This window comes from Leptonychotes weddellii, chromosome 15, assembly GCF_054177405.1.
Source record: "Leptonychotes weddellii isolate Sample4059 chromosome 15, ASM5417740v2, whole genome shotgun sequence".
NCBI classification, from domain to species: domain Eukaryota; kingdom Metazoa; phylum Chordata; class Mammalia; order Carnivora; family Phocidae; genus Leptonychotes; species Leptonychotes weddellii.
The window spans coordinates 27,769,864-27,792,541 of NC_138383.1; the positions used below are offsets into that span (position 1 = coordinate 27,769,864).

General features: G+C 52.8%; 2 protein-coding genes across 2 annotated transcripts in view; both read right to left on the reverse strand.

Moving 5' to 3' along the window:
- Positions 1–2,129, reverse strand: part of MPO (myeloperoxidase) — a 9,636-nt gene extending 7,507 nt beyond the window's left edge. Inside the window, exons 1-6 of the mRNA XM_081805276.1 lie at positions 1,883–2,129; positions 1,667–1,760; positions 1,176–1,351; positions 829–952; positions 614–743; positions 307–513 (exon numbers count right to left, since the gene is read on the reverse strand). Of these exons, the coding sequence (XP_081661402.1) occupies positions 307–513; positions 614–743; positions 829–952; positions 1,176–1,351; positions 1,667–1,760; positions 1,883–2,003 (852 nt within the window). The 5' untranslated portion in view covers positions 2,004–2,129. The remainder of the gene's footprint in view (positions 1–306; positions 514–613; positions 744–828; positions 953–1,175; positions 1,352–1,666; positions 1,761–1,882) is intronic.
- Positions 2,130–15,919: 13,790 nt separating this feature from the next.
- TSPOAP1 (TSPO associated protein 1) overlaps positions 15,920–22,678 on the reverse strand; it is a 16,903-nt gene continuing 10,144 nt past the window's right edge. The window contains exons 14-24 of the mRNA XM_081805974.1: positions 21,945–22,676; positions 21,229–21,328; positions 20,983–21,137; positions 20,192–20,360; positions 19,759–19,821; positions 19,299–19,331; positions 19,003–19,106; positions 18,846–18,917; positions 18,517–18,621; positions 17,790–17,851; positions 15,920–16,057 (exon numbers count right to left, since the gene is read on the reverse strand). Coding sequence (XP_081662100.1) covers positions 17,822–17,851; positions 18,517–18,621; positions 18,846–18,917; positions 19,003–19,106; positions 19,299–19,331; positions 19,759–19,821; positions 20,192–20,360; positions 20,983–21,137; positions 21,229–21,328; positions 21,945–22,676 — 1,563 coding nt within the window. The 3' untranslated portion in view covers positions 15,920–16,057; positions 17,790–17,821. The remainder of the gene's footprint in view (positions 16,058–17,789; positions 17,852–18,516; positions 18,622–18,845; positions 18,918–19,002; positions 19,107–19,298; positions 19,332–19,758; positions 19,822–20,191; positions 20,361–20,982; positions 21,138–21,228; positions 21,329–21,944; positions 22,677–22,678) is intronic.

Below are 22,678 nucleotides of genomic sequence, written 5' to 3' on the forward strand. Positions count from 1 at the left end.
CAGCCCTCCTGCAACCGACAGCCCAGGCTCTGTGCAATGTGCGCCCAGGGGTGGGGGGCGGGAAGGTGAGGAGGAAAGGGCCCTCTGTGAGGAGGAAAGGGGACGGAGCACCGGGCACCTGCCCGCGAAGGATGGAGGGAGGCGGGAAGTTCCTCGCCCGGAGGCGGAGGCAAGTGGGTGGGCAGGGCCAGGCTTACTCAGTTGCCGGGGAGGGAACTCTGGGCACAGAGGGAGGTGGCCGCTTCCAGGAAGGATTCCCCATCTCCCCACCGCGCAGGCAGCGGCGGGGCGGGAAGAAGGGAGCACCTTGAGCGGGAAGCAGGGCGGCTGCTGCAGGCAACTGGTCTCGCAGTCGACACTAGTGACGAAGGAGACCCGGGCGGCAGGCTCCGGGCTCAGGTCGAGGTCGTGGTCGATCAGCTGCCCCCACTGCATGAAGAGGAGCGAGCGCTCCTGGTCCGGGGTCAGCTGCTCCGTGGGGAAGCGCACGATGGCGTTGGAGACGGCGCGCGCCTGCGGGACACGGAGCGTCAGGGGCCGCCTGGGACTCCGCGCGCCTCCGGGCCGGGCCTCGCTCCCCGCCGCCCAGCCCGCACCGCCGGCCGGCGCTCACCAGGGGCACCGGGAAGCCGCCGCGCTTGACCCCGGGCGTCCAGCCGTAGGGCAGCGAGAAGCCGTCCTCGTACTCGGCCGGCAGCCAGCGCGCGAAGGCGCGGTTGGAGGCCCCCAGCGTGGGGCTGCGTCTGCAGGGGGAGGACGCGGCGTGACGCGAGGGGGCCCCGCGGGGCGTCGCCCGCCCGCCCAGGGGCCGCCCGCAGCCGGCCGCACCTGTTGTTGCAGTGGCCGGTGATGGTGCGGTACTTGTCGTTCTCCGGGCACGTCACCCTCACGTCCTGGTAGGCGCAGCCGCTCGACGTGGACAGCAGAGTCAGCTGGGCCGGTGTCAGCACGTCTGGGGCCGGGGTGGGGGAGGGGGAGAGGGGCGTGGTTGCCGTGTCGCCCCATTTCCTATCCCAAGCTGGGGAGGCTTGGTTGGGGGCCCAGTCTGAGGACACGGAGAGCAGACTCCCGTGCCCCTGAGACTCCCCGGGAGAGGAGTGGGGGGTGGGGGGTCACTGGGAGATGACCGAGGTCACTAGTGGAGCAGGAGACCGGGGTTGTAGGGCAGACGGTACCAGTGACGTTGAAGGGCCCGGGCCACAGAGGCCGCAGCTTCCCCTCCAGCAGGCTTAGGGCCACGTGCAGATAATCAGCAGCCCTCACAGCTGTCCTGGTGGCTGCCACCGGCTGCTTGAAGTAGGACAAGAGTTCCATGGGGCTGGCCAGGCCACTGTGAAGCCGCCGCTTGATGCTGCTTGGAGAAGGGAGGGGTGAGGCCAGAGACAGTGGCGGCCGGGACACTCAGCAGAGCCCTAGCCCCAGGCCAGCACGCAGGTTGGGGTAGACAGACCCCCAGACAGGAAAAAGGGTTCTCTTTATAAACAGAGTATGGGACCTGGGTGCCCCACAGAGGCAAGGCCACGGGGGAGGGATGGTTTTGAAGGTGTTCTCAAACCCAAAGACACAAAGACTGATAGACAGGGGGCTCCATCCCCGCCGACGAAGTCCCCACTCTGAAAGACCGGGGCCAGCCTTGCGCAGAGCTGGGAAGTGCCCGGCACCCCACCTCTCCCGCCGCTCCTTGTAGGCCATGTCCACTAGTCGCTTGGCTTCCTTCATGCAGGTCAGCACCACTGAGGTCTCTACCTCCTCCAGGACAGCTGCCCAGAGCAGGGGTCACAAGGTCAGGAATGGGCCCCAGAGCCAGGGTGGCCTGCACCGAGTCCTTGGGACTCAGAACCAGCCCCAACACACCCCCCTTTCCCTTCTTTCTGACCATTACCTGGACCGGCACCCTCAGAGCACTGGGGCGCAGCCAGAATGGCCAGGAGCCCTGCGAGGAACAGCAGCTTCATCTCTGCAACAAGACCCCAAGCCCAGCAAGTCCAGAGTGCGCAGTGCATTTGGGAGAAGAGAGCTCCACCAGCCCTCTCTCCCTGACCCCTCACTCCCACCTTCACACTCCAGTCCAACCTCAGTGGGTCCTACCTACCTCCTCAGGGAAGGGGTCCACAGCTCCCCTCTTTTGCTAGCTTCAGTCTCTCAGCCCCCAGGACCTCACCTCCGAAGTTCACCTGGTATTGGCCACATGGCTCACCTGAATCTAGGCCTTTATGTCCTCCCGGCTCAGGGAGGGGGCGGGGCAGATGAAACCCCGCCCAGGGAGACTAACCGCTCTCTCCTCCCCCACTGGGGTTGGGGTGCCCAAAAGTTGATCCCTCATATGGGAGAGAGGGACAGGAAAGGAGAGACCAGAGCTGTGCCCAGCCTCTGAACTTAGCATCACACCCCAGAGCTTCTTAGCTCCCTCTGTGTGCCTAGGCCAGTGCTGTCCCCAGGGGGGACAGACAATAACCCCTCCAAAATTCTGATTAAACTGAGTCTCTGGGGATCCTTTGAAAGGGATAAAAGTCAGGAACCAACAGCCTAAGGAACTATGGGACATGGAGTAACCCCAGAGAAGGAGGGGAGTTGTAGGGGACACCTGGAGTAATGATCAATCAGCCTGGGGGGGGCTGTCCCCCACCCCCAACAGTATTCTGGCCCCTGGCAGCCCCACCCCACCCCCCATTCTTGGCAAAGGCTAAAGGGACAGGAAACCTGGCTGGAGACCGTTGGGTTTCATAGGAAAGCCTGGGGGCTACAGGCTCGGGACCAAGGTAACTTCCTCTCTCCCTCTCCTCCTCCCCTTTCTTCTGGGCTTTGGGTAGCAGGCTGTCTTCAGCACTCCGACCATCTGCTCCTGGATTTCAGGAACCAGGAAAGAGCAGAGCTGGATGTGGTTAGTGTCAGTTAGGTGACACAGCCCAGGGCCTCTCTGGGACAAGATCAGAGGAGTTAAGAGGCCTGGGGTTAACTTTTAGGATGGGTCTGAAATAGAAGAGGGGGAGGTGTCTCCCCTAAAGAACCCTGGCAAAGCCTCTGCCATTCTCAGGCAGGACAGGTACCCTATGACTAATGACTGTGCTTGTCCTCCTCCCTGGGCCCTTGTCGGACTCCCGTGACATTTGGTCTAGCCACGTTTCCCGCTCCAACCACCTTCCTGTCCTCACTCTTGTCTTTTATGCCCAGACCACATCTTGGCTGAAGAATAAGGGACGGCAACACATCCAGAACACCTTCCGGGTGTGCCCGCAGATCCTGTCACCAGTGGGGCCCATGAGAGGGGAGGCCATCCTTCCAGCCTTGCTCTCTCAGTGACTTGCTGTGTGAACTTGGACAAGTGGCTCCTTGTGAATCAGGGTCTAGAATTTTATACTTTTGAAAATACTTTTTTTTTTTTTAATTTTTTTTTTAAAGATTTTATTTATTTGCGCGAGAGAGATTGAGAGAGAGCATGAGAGGGAGGAGGGTCAGAGGGAGAAGCAGACTCCCTGCCGAGCAGGGAGCCCGATGCGGGACTCGATCCTGGGACTCCAGGATCATGACCTGAGCCGAAGGCAGTCGCCCAACCAACTGAGCCACCCAGGCGCCCTTGAAAATACTTTTTTAAGGGCACCTGGATGGTAGTTGGTTAAGCATCTGCCTTCAGCTCAGGTCATGATCTTGGGGTCCTGGGATCCAGCCCCGCGTCGGGCTCCCAGCTCAACAAGGGGTCTGCTTCTCCATCTGAGCCCGCCCCCAGCTTGTGCTCTCTCTCTCAAATAAATAAATAAAATTTTTTAAAAAAGAAAATACTCTTTTAATCCTACAAGTAATATATTTCTGTTCATGAAAAGTTAGAGAACACAAGAAAAAATAAAAATAAACCAAAATTACTTATAATCGAGTTATAGGTAAATTTTTTTCTTTCCAGGCTTGTCATTTTTCATATAAATAAGAAGCAGGAAGAAAATAATTTCTCATAAACCCACTACTCATAAATAACCCCATTTAATCATTTAATACCCTATATGTAGATATAATATGTATTTTAAATGGTGATAAAAACATACTTCAAATATTGCTTTACAACCTAGTTTTAGTACTTAACAATTTAGCCTGGGTTCTCTCTATGTCAATAAATAGACTTAGTTCGGGTGCCTGGGTGGCTCAGTTGGTTAAGCGACTGCCTTCGGACCCTGATCCCAGGGTCCTGGGATTGAGTCCCGCATCGGACTCCCCCTGCTCTGTGGGGAGCCTACTTCTCCCTCTGTCTCTGCCTGCCACTCCCCCTGCTTGTGCTCTCTCTCTGTCAAATAAATAAATAAAATCTTCAAATAAATAAATATATCTGCATAATATTTTGCATTAAGTACTAGGATTTATTCACTAATCCCCCTCTTGTTAGATACTTGGGTTGTTTCCTATTTTCAGTGTTAAAAGCAGTACTAGGGTCAACATCCATGGGGTTAGATCTCTTGTCACATCTTCAATTATTTCCTTAGGCCTAGAAGTAAAATTGCTGCATATTTAGGTATCAATATTTTTAAGGCTTTGAAAAATTTGTCGGGCACCTGGGTGGCTCAGTTGGTTAAGCATCTGCCTTCAGCTCAGGTCATGATCCTGGAGTCCGGGGATTGAGTCCCACATTGGGCTCCCTGCTCAGCAGGAAGTCTGCTTCTCTCTCTGCCCCTCCCCCCCTCATGCTTTTTCTCTCTCTCTCTCTCAAATAAATAAATAAATCTTAAAAAAAAATTTTTTTTCAACTATCCAACTTTAATATTTCAGTTAAACATATGTTAAGTATTTATAACATATTTGGAGAACTATATCTTTTGTAATCCATATAGCACCTACTATTTTTCTAACAGCTTGATTTTATTTTATATTTTAATTTCAGTATAATTAATTTACAGAGTTATAGTAGTTTCAGAGGTACAATAGAGTGATTCAGCAATTCTGTATATTACTCGGTGCCCATCACCATATGTGGACTTTTAATCCCCTTCCCCTATCTAACCCACCCTCCCACCCACCTCCCCTCTGGTAACTATCAGTTTGTTCTCTATATTTAAGAATTTGGGTTTTTGTTTATCTCTTTTTTTCTTTGTTTATTTGTTTTGTTTCTTCAAGTCCCCATATGAGTGAAATCATTTGTTTTCCTCTGACTTAATCACTGGGATTTTACCCTCTGGGTCCATCAGTGTTGTTGCAAATGGCAAGATTTTATTTTAGGGGGCTGCCTAGTGTTCCATTGTGTATATATATTTATCCATCTATTGCATATCTTCGTTGTCCATTCATTTATTGATGGACACTATGATTGCTTCCATAGTTTGGCTATTATAAGTAATGTTGCAATAAAACATAGGGGTGCATTAAAAAAAAATCAAATGGCCTTAATGAAGATTGCATCTCACCCTCCCATTAGCCATGCATGGGAGCACCTGTTCCCCATTGCCCTGATCAACTCTGACAATTAGTGTCCTTTTACTCTTTTAGGGGGATTGTCAAGGCTCAAGAGGAAAGAGACATTTAATACAAGCCCCTCGCAGCACAGATGAGAAGGACAGAGTCTAGGGAACGAAGTGTCTGTGCCAAAGGTGACAGTGTGGCAGTTCAGAATAATCTGGGGCGCCTGGGTGGCCCAGTGGGTAAGCATCTGCCTTCGGCTCAGGTCATGATCCCAGGGTCCTGGGATCGAGCCCCACATCGAGCCCCACATCGAGCCCCACATCGGGCTCCCTGCTCCGCGGGAAGCCTGCTTCTCCCTCTCCCACTCCCCCTGCTGGTGTCCCGTCTCTCTCTGTCAAATAAATAAATAAAATCTTTTTTTAAAAAAAAAAGAATAATCTGGCTGTTAGGTCTCCTGACTTCCACACCAGCACTCTTTAAAAAAATTCTTTATTTAGGGGCGCCTGGGTGGCTCAGTCGTTAAGCGCCTGCCTTCGGCTCAGGTCATGATCCCAGGGTCCTGGGATCGAGCCCCACATCGGGCTCCCTGCTCAGCGGGAAGCCTGCTTCTCCCTCTCCCACTCCCCCTGCTTGTGTTCCCTCTCTCACTGTGTCTCTCTCTGTCAAATAAATAAATAAAATCTTTAAAAAAAATTCTTTATTTAAATTCAATTTAGCTATCATACAGTGTATTATTTGTTTCAGGGGTAGAATTTAGTGATTCATCAGTTGCATAGAACACCCAGTGCTCATCACATCACATGCCCTCCTTCATGCCCATCACCCAATGATCCCAATGCCCACCCGCCTCCCCTCCAGCAGCCCTCAGTTTGTTTCCTAGAGTTCAGCTACGGTTTGCCTGCCTCTCACACCAGCACCCTTCACCCAATGGCCTCTACACACTTATTTGTGACCTCTCTTTCGGGCACTTACTCAACAAGTATTTACTGAGCCCTTGCATGCACCATCTGCACTGTGCTGGCCAATGGGTATACCCGGCCGAGCCAGGGCCTTGTCCTCAACGAGCGCACAGGAGAATACAGAGAAGCAAGGTAATGAACGTGAGAGCCTCGTGTAGGGTTCTTTGGGAGCATCAAAGAGCAGCACTTGGACCAACTGGTACCTAGGAAGGTTTTCTTGAGGAGCTGGTGCTTGAGACGATCTTGAAGAATGTTTTAGAAGTTGACCACGGAGGGGCGCCTGGGTGGCTCAGTCGGTAAACGTCTGCCTTCGGCTCAGGTCATGATCCCAGGATCCTGCGATCGAGTCCTGCATCAGGCTCCCTGCTCCGCGGGGAGTCTGCTTCTCCCTCTGCCTGCAGCTCCCCCTGCTTGTTTCTCTCTCTCTCTCTCTGTCAAATAAATAAAATCTTAAAAAAAAAGAAGAAGAAGTTGACCAAGTAGACATAGGGAGGAAGAGCATTCTGGGCCCAGAGAACGACTAGCAAAGACCTTGACACGAGTGGGCTTCATTTAGACAGTTCTAGCTTGGGGGCAAAGATGAGGCAGGGTGAGGTTGGCAAGGCAGTTAGGGCCTGGAACCTAACACTCTTGCTGACCTGTTCAGAAGTTCTTGTCCTGAAGGCTCCAGGGAGCCGTAAAGGCTGTGAAGGGCACAGAGGTACATTCTAGAAAGCTGACTCAGCAAAGTGGAGGGTGCCCCGGGCTGGCAGGCCCAGAGGCTAAAAGCTGGGCAGGAGGCATGGCAGGGATTCAGGGACAGGGGGTGACAGGCCTGCCCTGCTTTCTCACAGGGGGCAATGAGGCAACGAACGTTTGAAAAGCTAAAGCCTTTTCAAAAAATGATGTTAAAACGCCCTTCACTCTCTACCCATGTGGAGGTGGGAGAATTCTCAAGAATTCTCAACAATCCCCAACCCACCTGCCTTTGGCTCAGGGCTGGGGCTGTGGGCTTGCTGTTAGGTGCAGAGGCTTGAGAGGCTCCGTGACTTTACGAGGTTTCCAACCAATTAATAATGACACCAGCGGGATCGCGGCCAGGCTGCCCATGCGGGCTGCCGCATGTAGGCCTTGTTGGCGTGGCCCAGGTGTATGTGAGGCTCCCAGGGCTTCTCGGCATGCAGAGTAACCAGAAGGAGAACAGGTCTGCGGGAGGAGGTAGTCCGGACATGCCTCGTCCCATCGGTTCCCCCCCGGTCGCCATCCTGGGGGTGGCCTCTAGAGGGCGCTGTTGTCACTGCTACGTCCCCAGACTACGGTCCTTTGAGGGAGCCCCCCCCACCATACGGCCCTCCCTTCTCCCCACTTACCTTCCCCAAACATCCCCACCCCTAGGGTGAAGTCCAACCGCCTGTGGGATAACGGGTCCTCTGCCACAGCTTGCAAAACTGCTTGCTCTTTCTTCACGCTGTTTAGGAAACAGTTCAGTTGGGATTGCCGCCAGATTTCCTGTGTGTCTGTGGTTGGAGGGAAGGAGGCTCTGGGAGCTTGGGGAGGCGGCGGGGGCCATGACCCCCCAGGGGCATCAATGGCACCCGGCCCAGAGACCCTTTTTCCTTGCTCTTTTTTTTTTTTTAATTTTATTATGTATTGCTCTTTACATTTTTAAGAATTAGTTTTGAATGACGCAGGTAATGCTTGGATATATTCTGAATACAATTAAAATATCGCAAATCCTGCGAAGGCTCCCTGTGGATCAGGTTCCGGTGCCATGCCTAACTCCAGTCTTGTTCGTTTGCGCCTCACACATGCGCACCACTGTCATTCTTGTGTTTGACCTAAAGATCTTTTACTTTCCACTCATTCCTATGTATCGATCTGTGGGAAACATTCTTCTGCCTTCATTTTTCCATAAATGATATCACATGGAACATTTTGCTGGGCAATGTGCTTTTCTCCCTCAACGACCTCTTGCAGACCTATCACTTGCTACCTAGAAAACAGTCGACTTTTTTTAACTTTTACGCATATTCTTTAGTTGAGCTGTAACTCCATTATGTGACCATTCCTCTCTTGATGGAAGCGGACATTTTCCCATTTTTTCACTACAAAGAACAATGCAGCAAGAGGCCTCTGTACACACGTACACAGGCACCTTGTTCTCCAGGATAAAGACTGAGAAGTGAGCCACAGGTTTTGTGCATTTAGAATTTTTAATAAATAGATATTACCAAACTGTCCTCCAGACTTATCAGAATTCTTTTTTTTTTTAAAGATTTTATTTATTTATTTGAGAGAGCGAGAATGAGAGAGAGAGAGAGCACATGAGAGGGGGAAGGTCAGAGGGAGAAGCAGACTCCCTGCTGAGCAGGGAGCCCGACGTGGGACTCGATCCCGGGACTCCAGGATCATGACCTGAGCTGAAGGCAGTCGCTTAACCAACTGAGCCACCCAGGCACCCGACTTATCAGAATTCTTAAGAGCAAAAATTGTAATCACACTGTTGGTTCAATTTTTATTTCTTTAATTAATAGCCAGCATCTTTTTATTTGTATTAGCTCTCCTGTAAATTTCCTGTGTTTGGTGGTGTCCATTTTTCTATCGAATTGTCATTCTTTTTATTGATTTGTGAAAGTTACCATATATTCTGAATAATACTAATCTGTCAGCTGTTATACGTATTGTTAATATTTTTCCAGTCCGTCATTTTTCATTTATGTTTTTTATAGGATCTTAATTTTTTTTTTTTTTTTTTTTTAGAGAGGGAGAGGGGAGGGGCAGAAGGAGAGCAGGCTCCACTCCCAATGTGGAGCCTGAACAGGGCTCCATTCACAACCCTGAGATCATGACCTGAGCCAAAATCAAGAGTTGGCTTAACTGACTGAGCCAACCAGGCTCCCCCAATATAGGATCTTAATTTTGAAGTGGTCAAATTTATCTGCCTTTTCTTTTATGGATTTTCTTTTTCAGACTTGTTTATAAAGATCTTCCCATTTTCAAGATCATAAACATATTCTCTTGTATATTCTTCTAATATCTTAATATTTTGATTTTTCACATTTAGATCACTAAAGCGTCTGGAATTTTTGTGTGTGAATAGTGTAATGTACAGTGTAATAGTGAGCTACTTTCATTCATTTCCAAATGGATAACCAATTGTCCCAATGCCTTTAGTTGAATACTCTGTTGTTTCTCTACTGAAATGAAATACTACCTTTTCTCACTTACCATAAATGTGTGTTTTTCCTAGCGTATTCTATTCCACTGATCTACTAGTCTATCGATAACTGTGTCAGTGCCTTATCATTGCAATTACCATAACTTTTTAATATGTTTTGATTTCCATTAAGATAAATTCTCCTTCCTCATTCTTTTTCAAACAAATCTTCAACATTCTAATATAGCTACTCTTTCTTGTGAATTTTTGAATGTCTAGTTCCATGAGAGATCATATTGAGATTTTTATTGATATTATATTTAATTTACACATAAATCTGGTGACAATTGACATCTTTTTTTTTTAAGATTTTATTTATTCATTTGAGACACAGAGATACAGAGAGAGAGAGAGAGAGAGCATGAGCCGGGAGAGAGGGAGAGGGAGAAGCAGGCTCCTTGCTGAGCCAGGAGCCCGATGTGGGGGCTCGATTCCAGGACCCTGGGACCATGACCTGAGCCGAAGGCAGACGCTTAACCATCTGAGCCACCCAGGCGCCCCAACAATTGACATCTTTAAGACTTTATCATCCTGGGGTGCCTGGGTGGCTCAGTCAGTTAAGCATCAGACTCTTGGTTCTGGCTCAGGTCATGGTCTCGGGGTTGTGAGATCGAGCCCCATTAGGGCTCTACGCTCAGCGCAGAGCCGGCTTGAGATTCTCTCTCTCCCTCTGCCCCTCCTCCACCCGCGCTCACTCTCGCGCTTTCTCTCTCATTAAAATAAATAAATACATACATACATACATACATAAAATCTTTTTTAAAAAGCACCCTCTCTTCCTATTCATGTACATTCATTCATTCAACATATGTTTACGGAGCACCTATGTGTCAGCACTGTCCTGGCTACTGGTGATACGGCAATTCCCAAATTACTCTTAGACAGTTTATGTTCTTGAGTAATACGGTATGTCATTTTATTTAAGTCTACTTTTATATTCTTCATTGAAATGTTGTTTTACCTTTTTGTTAGGTTTGTTCCTAAGTACCTCCTTTTTAAAATAGGTATATAGGGGCACCTGGGTGGCTCAGTCGTTAAGCGTCTGCCTTCGGCTCAGGTCATGATCCCAGGGTCCTGGGATCGAGCCCCGCATCGAGCCCCGCATCGGGCTCCCTGCTCGGCGGGAAGCCTGCTTCTCCCTCTCCCACTACCCCTGCTTGTGTTCCGTCTCTTGCTGTCTCTGTCAAAAAATAAATAAAATCTTTAAAAAAATAATAAATAAAATAAAATAAAATAGGTATATAAATTTTGTCATTAAGTTTCTCCACAGAACTTGTAATATCTTGTAAGTATTCTCTCTCCTTAGGGCAACAATTTTAGTAGGCTCCCTTTAGTTCTCCTTAGAACGCAGATTCGTAGATCTGAAAAACCTTGGACATTTTTAACCTACCATTCTAGAAAGGCTGCACTCTCTAATGAACAATATTAAAAAAAAAAATTAAGTGAATATTCAAGTTTTTGTTAGTTTCAAATAATAGTTCCCAAATGTGTTTCAGGTAGTATTGTAAAGGTAAAGACAAGTCAAATTATATGATTAGACAAATGTTCAATGGCTATTCAATTAACCCCCTCTATACCCGTGGTTATTGGTGTTAGGAATGGGATAAGTGTCCAGGAGACAAAGTTCTACAAAAAACACTAAAAATATGAAGCACTAAATTCAAAGTAAAAGAATTCAGCTGCATCTTTACCAATCAGATTAGTTAAAATTTTAAAAAGCTGATAAAGCCAGCACCAGTCAGTATGGGAAAAAATAAGTGCCAATTGGCCCCACGCCATGGGATGGCAATTTGGCAATGTCAGTCAAAATTCAAAATACACATTTGCTCTGACTCAGCAATTCTACTTCCAAGAAGAAATGTATCCTTCAGATGCATTCTTAGGAAAGCATAAAGATACTTGCCCAAGGGTGTTCATATCAGCCTCATTTGCAACAACCAAAAGACTAGAAACAAGCCAAATGTCTATCAAAAAAAATTTGCCACACTGTGGTACTTGCACATAATGATGTTTCTTGCAGCCTTTAAAACTAATGAGGGAGGGCGCCCGGGTGGCTCAGTTGGTTAAGCGACTGCCTTCGGCTCAGGTCATGATCCTGGAGTCCTGGGATCGAGTCCCGCATCCGGCTCCCTGCTCAGTGGGGAGTCTGCTTCTCCCTCTGCCTGCCTCTCCCCCTGCTTGTGCTCTCTCTCTCACTCTCTCTCTCAAATAAATAAAATAAAATCTTAAAAAAAAAAACTAATGAGGGAGGTTTATATGTAGCAATATAGGAAGATATGTTGCCAAAAGAAAAGAGCTGGTTCCAAAACATATACTACATGATACAGTTCATGCAAAACAGACACACATACGTGCCTCGGGCATGTACATACACATTTAAATACCCATGGAAATCCTGGAAGCAGGCACAGAAGCCTATTAACAGTGGTTACCTTTGGGGAATGGAACTGAAGAGGCTTGGATCGGGTCTGGCGGTTACTTTAAAACCCAATGCTCCTCTGATAGTTTCACAAAGAAAAAAATAATAATTTAATTACAAAAGAACTAATCATCTCTCCCTTCACCTTAACTTCCTAAAATAGCGAATTTTGATTTGTTTTCCATAATCAGGGGTTTTGGATTACTTTTGCTTTGGTTTCTTAGTATGAAGTCAAACACACCAAGGATTGAAACGATAGCGTCGACACAGGAGTCATCGGGGGTAAGCGTTTCCCCGGTGGGAGGCTTCAGGACCGGTAATTTGACTCAGTATAGAATTCAAGTTCAAATTCCTTTCTCTTCAGCACTTGGAAGATACTGCTCCATTATCTTGGTGCATCTAAGACTGCAGGTAAGTTCTCTGTTACGAGTAGACCCAGTTCCTGAAATACGCGTATCAACCCTTATTTCAGTCAAAGCAGAATTAACATGCGCTGCAGGATCCATCAGCCACACCTGACCGTGGAGATGTTGCAGAAATGAGACACAAAAGTGAAATTGTTGGAGAGCAGAAAATGGCAAGAGCTGGTGAGGGGAGCACACACTGAGAGCGGAGAGGGGCGTCTCCAGCAGAGGCTGGGCTAGGGGGAGCTTTCTAGTCGGCCTCCTCCGGCCTCCTAGCCCTCATGGCTCCGTGCCCAGCCTGTAGTGACAGCAAGGCAGGGAAACAGCCCCTCGAGGCCCACAGAAGTCTGTGAAAGGGGACGTTACATGGTGATGCTGGACTTTGGCCAGGTTAGGGGGTGGAAACTACAGCCCCATCCCTCTGCCCTGAGGACTAGACTATTATGACCTAAGGGGACGTTCTTGCTTTGGCAGAAGTACATGGAGATTCCTTAATGAGTAAGGTCCTCGGGGTGAGCACAGGAAGAAACAGAGTGGATGAGCCCAAATTATAACCCCGGAGTCTCTCTACTATAGGCTGTGAGCCTCCCATCATACCCCCCACCCCAACGCCCTTATCTGTGCCTTGTACACACTCCTCAAACTCAACAAGAGGGGCACAAGCTATTGTGCAGGCTTTCGTCCTCCATCCTCTTCCCGGGTCGTGTCCAAGTGGAATTTAGCCCAGGAAAGTAAGGTTGGCTTAACACTGAAAAATCAACAAAATTTGCCATAACTAAGAAAGAAAAACCGTATGATCTCCCATCAGATGCGGAAAGATTGTTCGACAAAATCTAACACCTATTACTGATTATTTAAAAAAAACACAAAAACCCCAACTTTCTGCAAACAAGGAGTAGAAGAGAACTTCCTCAAGCCTGATAAAGGGTATTTACAAGAAAAAAAAAAAGATACGTCACTAACATCATTATTCATGGTGAAAGACTAAATGTTCTTCCCTAAAACGGGAACAAGGCAAGTGTGTCCACTCCTGCAAATTCTATTTAGCACTGTACTGGAGGTTCTATCCAATGCAGTAGGGCAAAAAAAAAAAAAAATGTGGGACACCTGGGTGGCTCAGTCCGTTAAGTGTCTGCCTTCGGCTCAGGTCATGATCCCAGGGTCCTGGGATCGAGTCCCACATGGGGCTCCCTGCTCAGCAGGAAGCCTGCTTCTCCCTCTCCTGCTCCCTCTGCTTATGCCCTCTCTCTCTGACAAATAAATAAAATATTTTTTAAAAAAAGAAATTAAAGGCATCAAAATTTGAAAAGACAAAGTAAAACTGTCTTTGTTTATATACGGTATGATCACATATGTAGAAAATTCTAAAGAACCTATAAAAAACGCTACTAGAACCAAGAAGTGAGTTTGGTGAGGTTGCAGCAGACAAGGCCAAAATATAAAAATCAGTCGTGTTTCTATATACTAACAACAAAGAATCTGAAATTAACATTTTAAATAACAATACCATTTATAATAACATCAAAAATATGAAATGATTAGGGATAAATCGGACAGAAGATGTGCAAGATACACAAACAAAACATTACTGAGAGAAATTGGAGGCCTAAAGAAATGAAGAGATGTACTTTGTTCGTAGGTCAGAAGACTCAACGTTGTTCACATTGTCCCAATTGATCTGTTTGTTGAGTCTCAATGGTGTCCCGGCCTTAGTAGTTGAGAGTCCCTCGAAGACAGGGTGGGTGAGGCTGCTGGTGAGCAGGAGGGCTTGGGCAAGAGAGGGAGGGGGCACGAAGGGCCACATTTTGGTGGCTCCTCACCTGGCCATTGATCCTTCTTGTTGCCAACCACCCAGAGGACCACCTGGTCTCTGACCCACGCTGCCCCTCCCACTGTTCTATCTAAAGGCAGACACCCGCACCTTTGCCCCTGGCCACTGGGGAGGAGAATGTGCAACAGTCCATCGAACCTGGTTGCTCCCCACCTGGAATCTGGATTCATCGAGCTGTCAGCAGCACCTGGGCTTCTGCAGCTCGGTCTGCACCGCCTCTAGGCATGGACCAACGTGCAGGACTCCCACGCACACCCTGCTTTGAGGTTTCTGTTTTCTGTCCTCTCTGGACTCCTGTTGTTCTATTCCACTAAGAGTCCCCCCTCTTGCTTTCAAGCAGAACTATATGGTTTGCTCGCTTACCCCGCTGGTTTTTCTTACATCTGTTGCTGCTATGAATTTGGCACAGGAAAGTCAACATGGCAGGATTTGGTCAGTGCACTGCCCTGAAACCAGAGCCTTCTCTTGGGTTTCCCCGTCCCCTGGCCAGGTCTCTATCTCCCACCGGGACCCTGCCCCAACTCCAAACACCTGGCCCTGCCACCAGGGAGCTGCCAAACCGTCTTCTTCAGAAAAGAAACTCAAGAGCCGCTTGGTCTTCTTGGTGTTCATTGGTTTTTCCCCAGTCGCCCTCAGATGTAACTTCTGGGTTCTAAGTTCAAGTCCAAAGCTCAGCATGACCCACCCCTCCAGCTGTCCTTTGCCCCAGGTAGAGCCCAGCATGGGTTTTGTGAAAATAGACTTTATTATAATAAAATGTCTTTTTAAACAAATGCCCCCACCATTCCACACCCCTGGAGACCAAGGCGGGTGGGGTGGAGGTTCAGTCAAACGATCTCCCACCACAGTGAAGGAAACATGCAGAGACACTCACCCGGCCACAGGGTTAGAGGGGGTAGTGAGGGTCAGGGTGGAGAGCTGTCTACCCCACTCTGAACACGGGATGTATGAAAATAGCTGCATAAATCTGTCCTCTTCCCCAGCCCCCAGACTCCAACAGGGACCAGAGGAAAATGATGCAAAAGAGAAGTTGAATCCAATGAGCAAAATAAGGCAAACCCAACTCCTGCTATCCACCCGCTGGCCCCCGGGTCTTGGGGGTGGGGGGACACACAGGGGCCAGGAGGCCAGGCTGGCAGGGAGGGGTGGAGCACTATGGAGCGGGGTTAGGCCCGCTTTGGCGTGGCCTTTCTCCTTCCTGGGCCTGTGCGGTGGAAGCGACATGGACGAGGCTGGGCCGAGGCACTGAGTATGTACATATATACAGGGTTCTGCCCCGCCTGCCCCCCGGGGAGGTGGGGCTCCAGGGAATCCAGTGCAAACTTGCCTTCAGGGGAAGGAAGACATGTCAGGAGGACAGCCAGGGCCATCAAGAGGAGGGGAGCCAAAGAAGGGACTAGCGGAGAGTGGCGGGAAACTAGGCTGAGGTGGGTGGACTAGGAGTCACTCGTCCTGGCTGGGACTGAGGTCCTCGGCCACTTTGACCAAGTTACTTCCTCATTCTGCGGCTCAGTTTCCCCTCCTACAGCCAGAGGATGCAGCCTTGAGAACTAGCTCTGACCTTCACCGAGGCTCTGATTCCGGTCCCAGTGCCACAGTGTTAACTCGGAAGAACGGGCGTCCGGGGCCTTCCCCACCCAGTGATCTGGGGGCCTCAGGGTGCTGCTTCTGCCTGCAGGATGGGCCACAGCATCACTCTTTCTTCCCAGAGCCCAGTTTCCTGAGGAGCTGCTTTCCCTTGGAGAGGAGACCCCACACCTTCTCGCTCGTGCCCTGTGCCCCCCCCAGTTCAATTGTGGGGAAGTTGCCAAGGCCAGGGGCCCACGGCCAGCCTCTGGGCACTGGGGGCCCTTGTGTTGAGCTGGCCCGGTCCTGGAATATGAGAGAAAAGGCGCAAAGTCAGGGCCTGACCCCCTGCCCCAACCTGACTCTTTCACCCTGCAGCCTCGGGTGCTTGCAGCCCTCCATGTCACAGACCATGGTCAAGAACCAGAGCCCCAGAGCCCCCCCCTGCCCCCCCGCCCCCATCCAGAGCTCAGAGAGGCGAATGTGTGTGATGATGCTGAGGGAGCGCTGAGCTGGGAGTCAGAAGGGACAGACACAAAGTCCAATTCTGCTTCCAGAACCTGGGCAAGCCCCTCCCCTTCCCTGGGTCATCTCTGTAGGGTACTGGGCTGACAGAGCTCCGGAGTCCTTGGACCTGCCCCTTGGGATGGGTGCCCCCATCGCAGCAAAGGAAGAGCAAGGACCAGGACCACTGAGAGGCAGCCCCCCGCCCCCCACCCCCGGGGAAGGCAGCCCTTGTACCACCTCACAGACAGAGGAAGCATGCTCGTCCAGCCCAGCAGACGCGGTGCCCCAGCCCCTTCAGGGAGCAGAGGCCGTGCCCACTCCATGAGGAGGAGATCGGGACTCTTCCTTAAATGGCCTCTGAGAGGGCTGCAGGGGGCCTGGGCCAGAGGGGCATCACTCAGGCCCCCCCCCAAGCTCGGGATAGGGCTGCCCTCTTAGCATTTCTCCCTTGTGAAGCTCCTCCTAGCTCCACTGGCAACCGTGAGTGGCTCCCCTTGCCCCGGGCCCAGCCAGATAGTGCTGTTAGGGGCCTAAAGGACAGGGGTGAGTAAACAGGAGAGCCACCAGGAAGCCTCCCTATCTCTACTCCCCATTCCCACATCCCTGCCGTGACCTCCTGTGCCTGGCACAGCCCAGTCGGGTCTTGGCTGGCCGACGTGTTCCCCACCCCTGCCCCCCACTCCCTTCTCAAACCCCTCCCCCTACTCGCCACCACAGCCTGGCAGTCTCCTGGCCAGAGGCAGGGGAGCTGGGTGCCCAGCCTGGGGCCACCCCACCCCAGGCTCTGATGATGTGGCAGGGCCTGCCCACAGAGAGGTCTGTCAGCACCTGGAGGCCTAAGTGTCTACTGCTCCCCAGCCAGGGCTGGTGGCCAACCAGGGAGCCCCGGGTTCTTCCCACTCCTTCCCGGGGCTCCTTCCGTAACATCCCAGGAGGGAGGGGTTGCTGGGGAAACAACTGAAGGGGGTCTCTGAACCCCAGAGATGAACAGTTCGGTGTTATCTATGGATTTTGTTTAAGCCCCCCCCCCCTTTAGTCTCTCCAACAGAGAAAATTGAGAATCAGAAGTAAAATCATGCATTTGATCCCCTAACAGGTCATGATGCAGAGGACAAGGGCAGGGAGACTATTATTACTGGTGGCTGTATCATCCTTCAGTCACCAGTAATAATCACAATATTATAATACCATAGTCATATAGTATCATAATATACTGATGAGTCATGATATGGATATCACACAATATTCTATAAGCTGCAGAGCTATAGAATATGAGAGGTCCGCTAATATGGGGCCTTATGTACTAAAGTGACATGTATTCCTATGATAGCTGGCACTGCCCCGGGTAAAGGCAAGGGAGGGGATGATCCTACACCCAGATCTGGCTCCCAGCAAGCTCTCCCTCCCCCATTCCCTGGGAGAAAGAAAAGCCAGGTTGGCTCTAGTATGCAAGACAAAGGAGCGCTATCTGATTATGGTGATGTAAGGAGCGGTGAGTCACATGAACAGAGGGGGCCAGTCCCCCACTTACATGTTGCTCTCTCTATATATATCTATCTCCATCTAGCACTGGACTCGTCTCCTCCTCGTTCTCTGAAGAACAGGGAACAAAGAGAGGAGATGGGTTATGGACGGACTCACATGCTCCCTGCCCAGTCACCAGATCACCCAGCTCACGGGAACTGGAATTCTGCCTAGCCTTTGCCTTTGGAAATATTGCACATGGGCGCGCAAGGTTTCCCACTGGGGCCTGCCCTCCTCCCCCTCTCCCTGCCCTGTGAGGCTGGAAAGTAACTGTATTCCACCCACCCCAGGGAGAAGCAGGCTCTAAGAACAAGGACCGGGGAAGCTAGGCCTTGCTGGGCAACTGGCTTTAAAAGGCACTGGGGGGCAGGGAGACCCAACAGGGTGGGAGGTTCCCTGAAACCCAGGCTATGACTAGCTAGAGGTGTGGGGGGTCCAGGGGTCCTTTTCCACAAGATCCCCTCACCTACACCAGCCCGGGGGTGTGGGCAGCTGGGTCAGAGGGGCCTGGGATCAGGGTCACAGCCATCATTCCTCTGCAGAAAGGGGCACATACTGGGAGGGAGCTGGCCCTGGCTGGGGTCTCCCTGGCAGTTCCAGGCTGGGCAGAGTGCTCACCTGGTTCATAGCCCAGCTGTTCCCCTCCCATGACACTGTCCTGGTCCCCCCACCCCACCGCTCTGGCAGGGTACTCAGCCCCAACTGCTGAGCCAGAAGCCCAGCTCCTCACTGACCTGGCTCTCAGCCTGGGGTGTCCCAGGCTCCCTGTCGCTTGCCTCAGGCCCAGGGCCCTCCAGGAAGTTGGATGGAACCAGGCCCCTCTGTCCATTGAGCTCCCCCTGGGGAGGAGATGCTGGTGAGACTGAGACCAGAAAAGAGGCCTCAGCCCCACCCCCCTTGGCCCTGGAGCCCCTGCGGGAACAGCCTGAGATCAGTATCACCGTCATGGGCAGGGACTCGGCCCATTACTCCGGGCTTCCTTCAGGAACCCTTGCTCTAGGAAGGCCCTCCCTGAAAGGGCCAGCGTGGGCGGTATGGCACACCCCCGTCCCAATGTTCTCACATAGTAGAAACCATCATCGTCCATGTCCCCAAACACAGTAATGACGTCCCCTGCCCGGAAGGGCAGTTCCGCCTGTGGAGAGCCCAAGAGGCAGGTGTCAGCCCTGGGGAGGCGCCGTCACCACCCCCCAGGCTGGGCTCTATCTGTGGGTCCTCACCTCCACGTCCATGTTGGGGGAGCTCTCCCGAGGGTTGTAGTCAAATGCAGCCACCATGGTTCGGGGAGATTTTAGGCTGGCAGAGGAGACGTGCTGGGTGTGGCCTGCAGGGCAAGGAGGAGAGGACTAGGGACTCTCTCTGGACCACCCCCCATGCCATACTGTCCTCCACACTGGAGGCCTGCTGATCCCCTATTCACCACCTCTCCACTAGTTGCAGCCCCTGGCGGGAGCCCAGACAGCCCACCCAGCCCCACCTCTTTCCCAGTATCCCCAGCATAGGACCGGTCCCTCACCTGCACAGGGTCGGGCAGGGCTTTCCGCCTCAGCTGTGGAGAGAACGTGCGAGTGAGCCCTGCCCCTCATTCCCCTCCTCATCCCAGGCTGGGGCTGGAGCAGGGCAGGTAGGATGCCCAGTCTCACACAAGGGATGCAGGAGAAAGATGTTCCGGAGCGGAGCCCAGCCCAGCCCTTTGAGTTTGGTAGTGAGCTAAGACCCAGAAAAGGTAAATGACTTGCTCCAGGCTGCGCAGAATTCACAGTCAGGTGCGTTTTGGAACAGAGGTCCCGGCAAACCCCTCCCCGTCCCCATTAAAAGGAGGCTCCCCAGTGGAGGGAATGGATGTGGATGAAGGTCTGCCCTAATTCCCTTTAACTGCTCAAAACCCCGCTTGTGTCTCCCCAGAGAGCCAAACAGTGCCCCCCACCCCCAGCCATCTCCACAGGCCCCGAGGGAGAAGGGGGTCTCTCACCCACCTTTCTTAGAGCGGCGGGGCTTGGGGGGAGGCCCAGCTGTGCGGGCTGTAGAGTACACATTCCCTGATCCAGAAAGGCAAGTATATGTAAGAGAGAAACTGAGGCAGGGGAGGGGGATAGGGTAGTGACTCTGGAGTCTCCTCTTTGGGCTGTGACTGGGTTCTCGTGCTCAAGTTTCTAAAGGGCATTCCTCTCCCATCCCCAAGCTCCAGCATCTAAACTCCATGGCCCATCCCCTCTGCAGCAGACCCCCGGTCCAAGTGGCAAGCCCCTGCTGGGGCCACAGTGGCCTCAGTCTCTGCAAGGCCGCAGGCTCTGCCAGACTCTGCATGAATGAGGCTCCCCGGCCACCCCGGACATGTACATTGCTCAGGAGGGGCTCAGTTGGACGCGGGGCGGTGGGAGGCAGGTAAGGGACGGCAGCAAGTCACACCTGAGCCTTCGGTGAGAACATCCGGGGACAGACAGCCGTGCTGGAGCAGCTGCTGTCTCTCCGCGGAGCTGCCCACGGCCACCTCGACCACCATGTTGCAGGGGATGTAGCCCATGCGGCCGCCACCTTCGCCCCGGTAGAAGCCGTCGGCATCCTTGTCCCCAAACACCTGAAGGCAAAGACCAGTTGTCTCAGGAGGCCAGTGCAGCTCGCTCCCTGGGGCCCACGCCCTGAGCCCCGCAGCACCCCACTCAGGATTGCAGAAGAACGCTCTCCCTTTTGTGGGTGGGGGAACGGGGCACGGGGCAAGAACCTAGAATAAGGATCGGAGGGATGAGAGAAGATGGCCCTTTCCATATGCTCATCACTCGCTGTCGGCACGTCCGCTCCCCCAGCCCACCCCGGACTAGATCTCTGTAACCTCAGAGCAGCAGCAAAGAGCCTTCAACGAATATTTGGAGACTCAGAAGAAATTGTAAAGTTAAGAGCAGCGGTTATTAGTCTGTGCTGAGTGCCGGGCAGCTGACGTCCCCTGTGCGTACTGAACCTCATCCTCAACCGCCTCTGTGAGGCAGACATGACCGTTATCCCCATTTTACCAATGAGGAAACCGAGGCCCAGAGCAGTCAGTTCATCTACCCAAGGTTGCACAGCCACAACGGGCAGAGTCGGGATTCAGCGCCACATCCTTTGGCTCTGGAGGTTGTGTTCTCACCCATGCAGGCTAGGATACCTCCAGGACAGGAAAGGAGAGAGCACGCCCCACCCCACCGCCCCAGTAAGTCAGTCACCTTCAGGATCTGGCCCTCCCGGAAGGGGAGCTCCTCTTCCCCAGCATCAGGGTTGGGCGACATTGACACAGGGTCATAGTCAAACAGAGCCACGAAGACCCTGACGGGCAGGTCCTGGTAAAGCAGCGCTCCTTCTGGGGGGCTCCTCAAAGGGGCTGCGGAGACAGCAGTGACCATAAGCTCTGGCCAAAGGGTCAGGTTAGGAGAGAGCCCCTCAGCCCAGCCCCGCTCCCGTCAGGGGCTCACCCAACTCGGTGGCGCACGCCCTGGGGGCCTGGGCCCCTCTCCGCGGGGGGCCCCTCCGCCCAGAGCTGTCCTGCCCTCTGGGCTCCCCGGTCTCTGCTGCCTGCAAAGAGAGGGCAACAGATGCAGAAGTGACCCACCGTCCCCGCTGGTGGGCAGCTCAGCAGGGGCAGGCCCCCCGCGGGCGCTCCCCAGCTCTGCCCCGTTAGCATGAGCAGCACAGCAGAGCAGGGGCCCAACGTTCCTCTCCTGGAGGCTTGACCCAGTCTCGGGGAGACATCAGACACCCCCGTGGCGGGAGGAAGGCGGGAGGGGAGACCCCGGCTCTGGCCACCCTAGCGGATGAGTGCAGTAGAGGGGACTAAGGTTAGCTCTTAGAGCTGGCCGAGGAGCGTGGGAGAGGAGAGCCTCTTCTCCGCGTCAGTGTCCCGAAGATGTAACTAGCTAAGCAGAGGAAAGGCCCACAGGCAGGGGGCCGGCTGGCAGCAATTGGCGACTAGCGATCACAGAATATTGTGCATCCCAGTTCGGATCAGCAGAAGCAGCAAAGCAGTGGAATGCGGGTGGGAGGCGGCAGGGGAAGGAGCCCAGAGGCCCAGCCCCACCGCCGTGGATGGAGGCGGCAGCGTGGAATGGGAGCGGCTGGTGGGCAGCAAGCAGAGCCACCAGGCGGCAGCAGGCAGGGGGCTGCCGGGGTGGGGCGGGGGGTGGGCACGGACCCGGGAGGGTGGCTCCTTGGCTCTGCCAGTCGCACTGTGGCCTCTCCGCTCTGGCTCCCCCTTCTCCCAGGCCAAAAGGCGCGGGTAGGGGTTGGGGCCTGAATTAGCCTTCAGAGGCCCCCTGGACCTTCCTACAGGGGCCGTGCCCCAGGCCTCCCCATCTCCGAGGTAGCAGGAGCTGGTGATGCTGATGCCCCCGCTGCCTGCCTCCTGCTCATCCTCAGAATCATATTCGATGCTGATTTCCAAGCACTTGGGGGAGAGGCAGCTGGCCAGGCTAGATTCTGGGGCTCGGCCCCGGGAGCACCTCCGGGAAGGGGGCGGCCGCCCTCTCCCAGCAGCCTCTGGCACACCCTTGGTCCCCTCGCCCACAGGGGGGCTGCCCCTCTCCCGTGAGGGGCCCGGTCGTCCAGGGGCCTGGGGCCCGCCGTTGCTGAGAAGTCGGCTGCAGTGTTCACGGGGGTCTGGGGACCGCCTGCGGTTTGGGGGCTTCTCGGGGGAGCCACTTGCTCGCCTCCGGCTGCTTCCACCCACTAGTCCAGGCATGTCTTCCAGGCGGTCCCCAGCCCTGCAGAGCTCTGGAGACAAGGGACATGGGCCAGGTCCTCGAGGCTGACCACTGTCACAGCCCAGCCCCAGCGTCGCTGGCTCAGGTGGGCCGGGGTCTCGGGAAGAACAGCCTGTCCCTGGCTTCTCCTCATCTTCCTCCTCCTCCTCCTCCTCCTCCTCCTCCT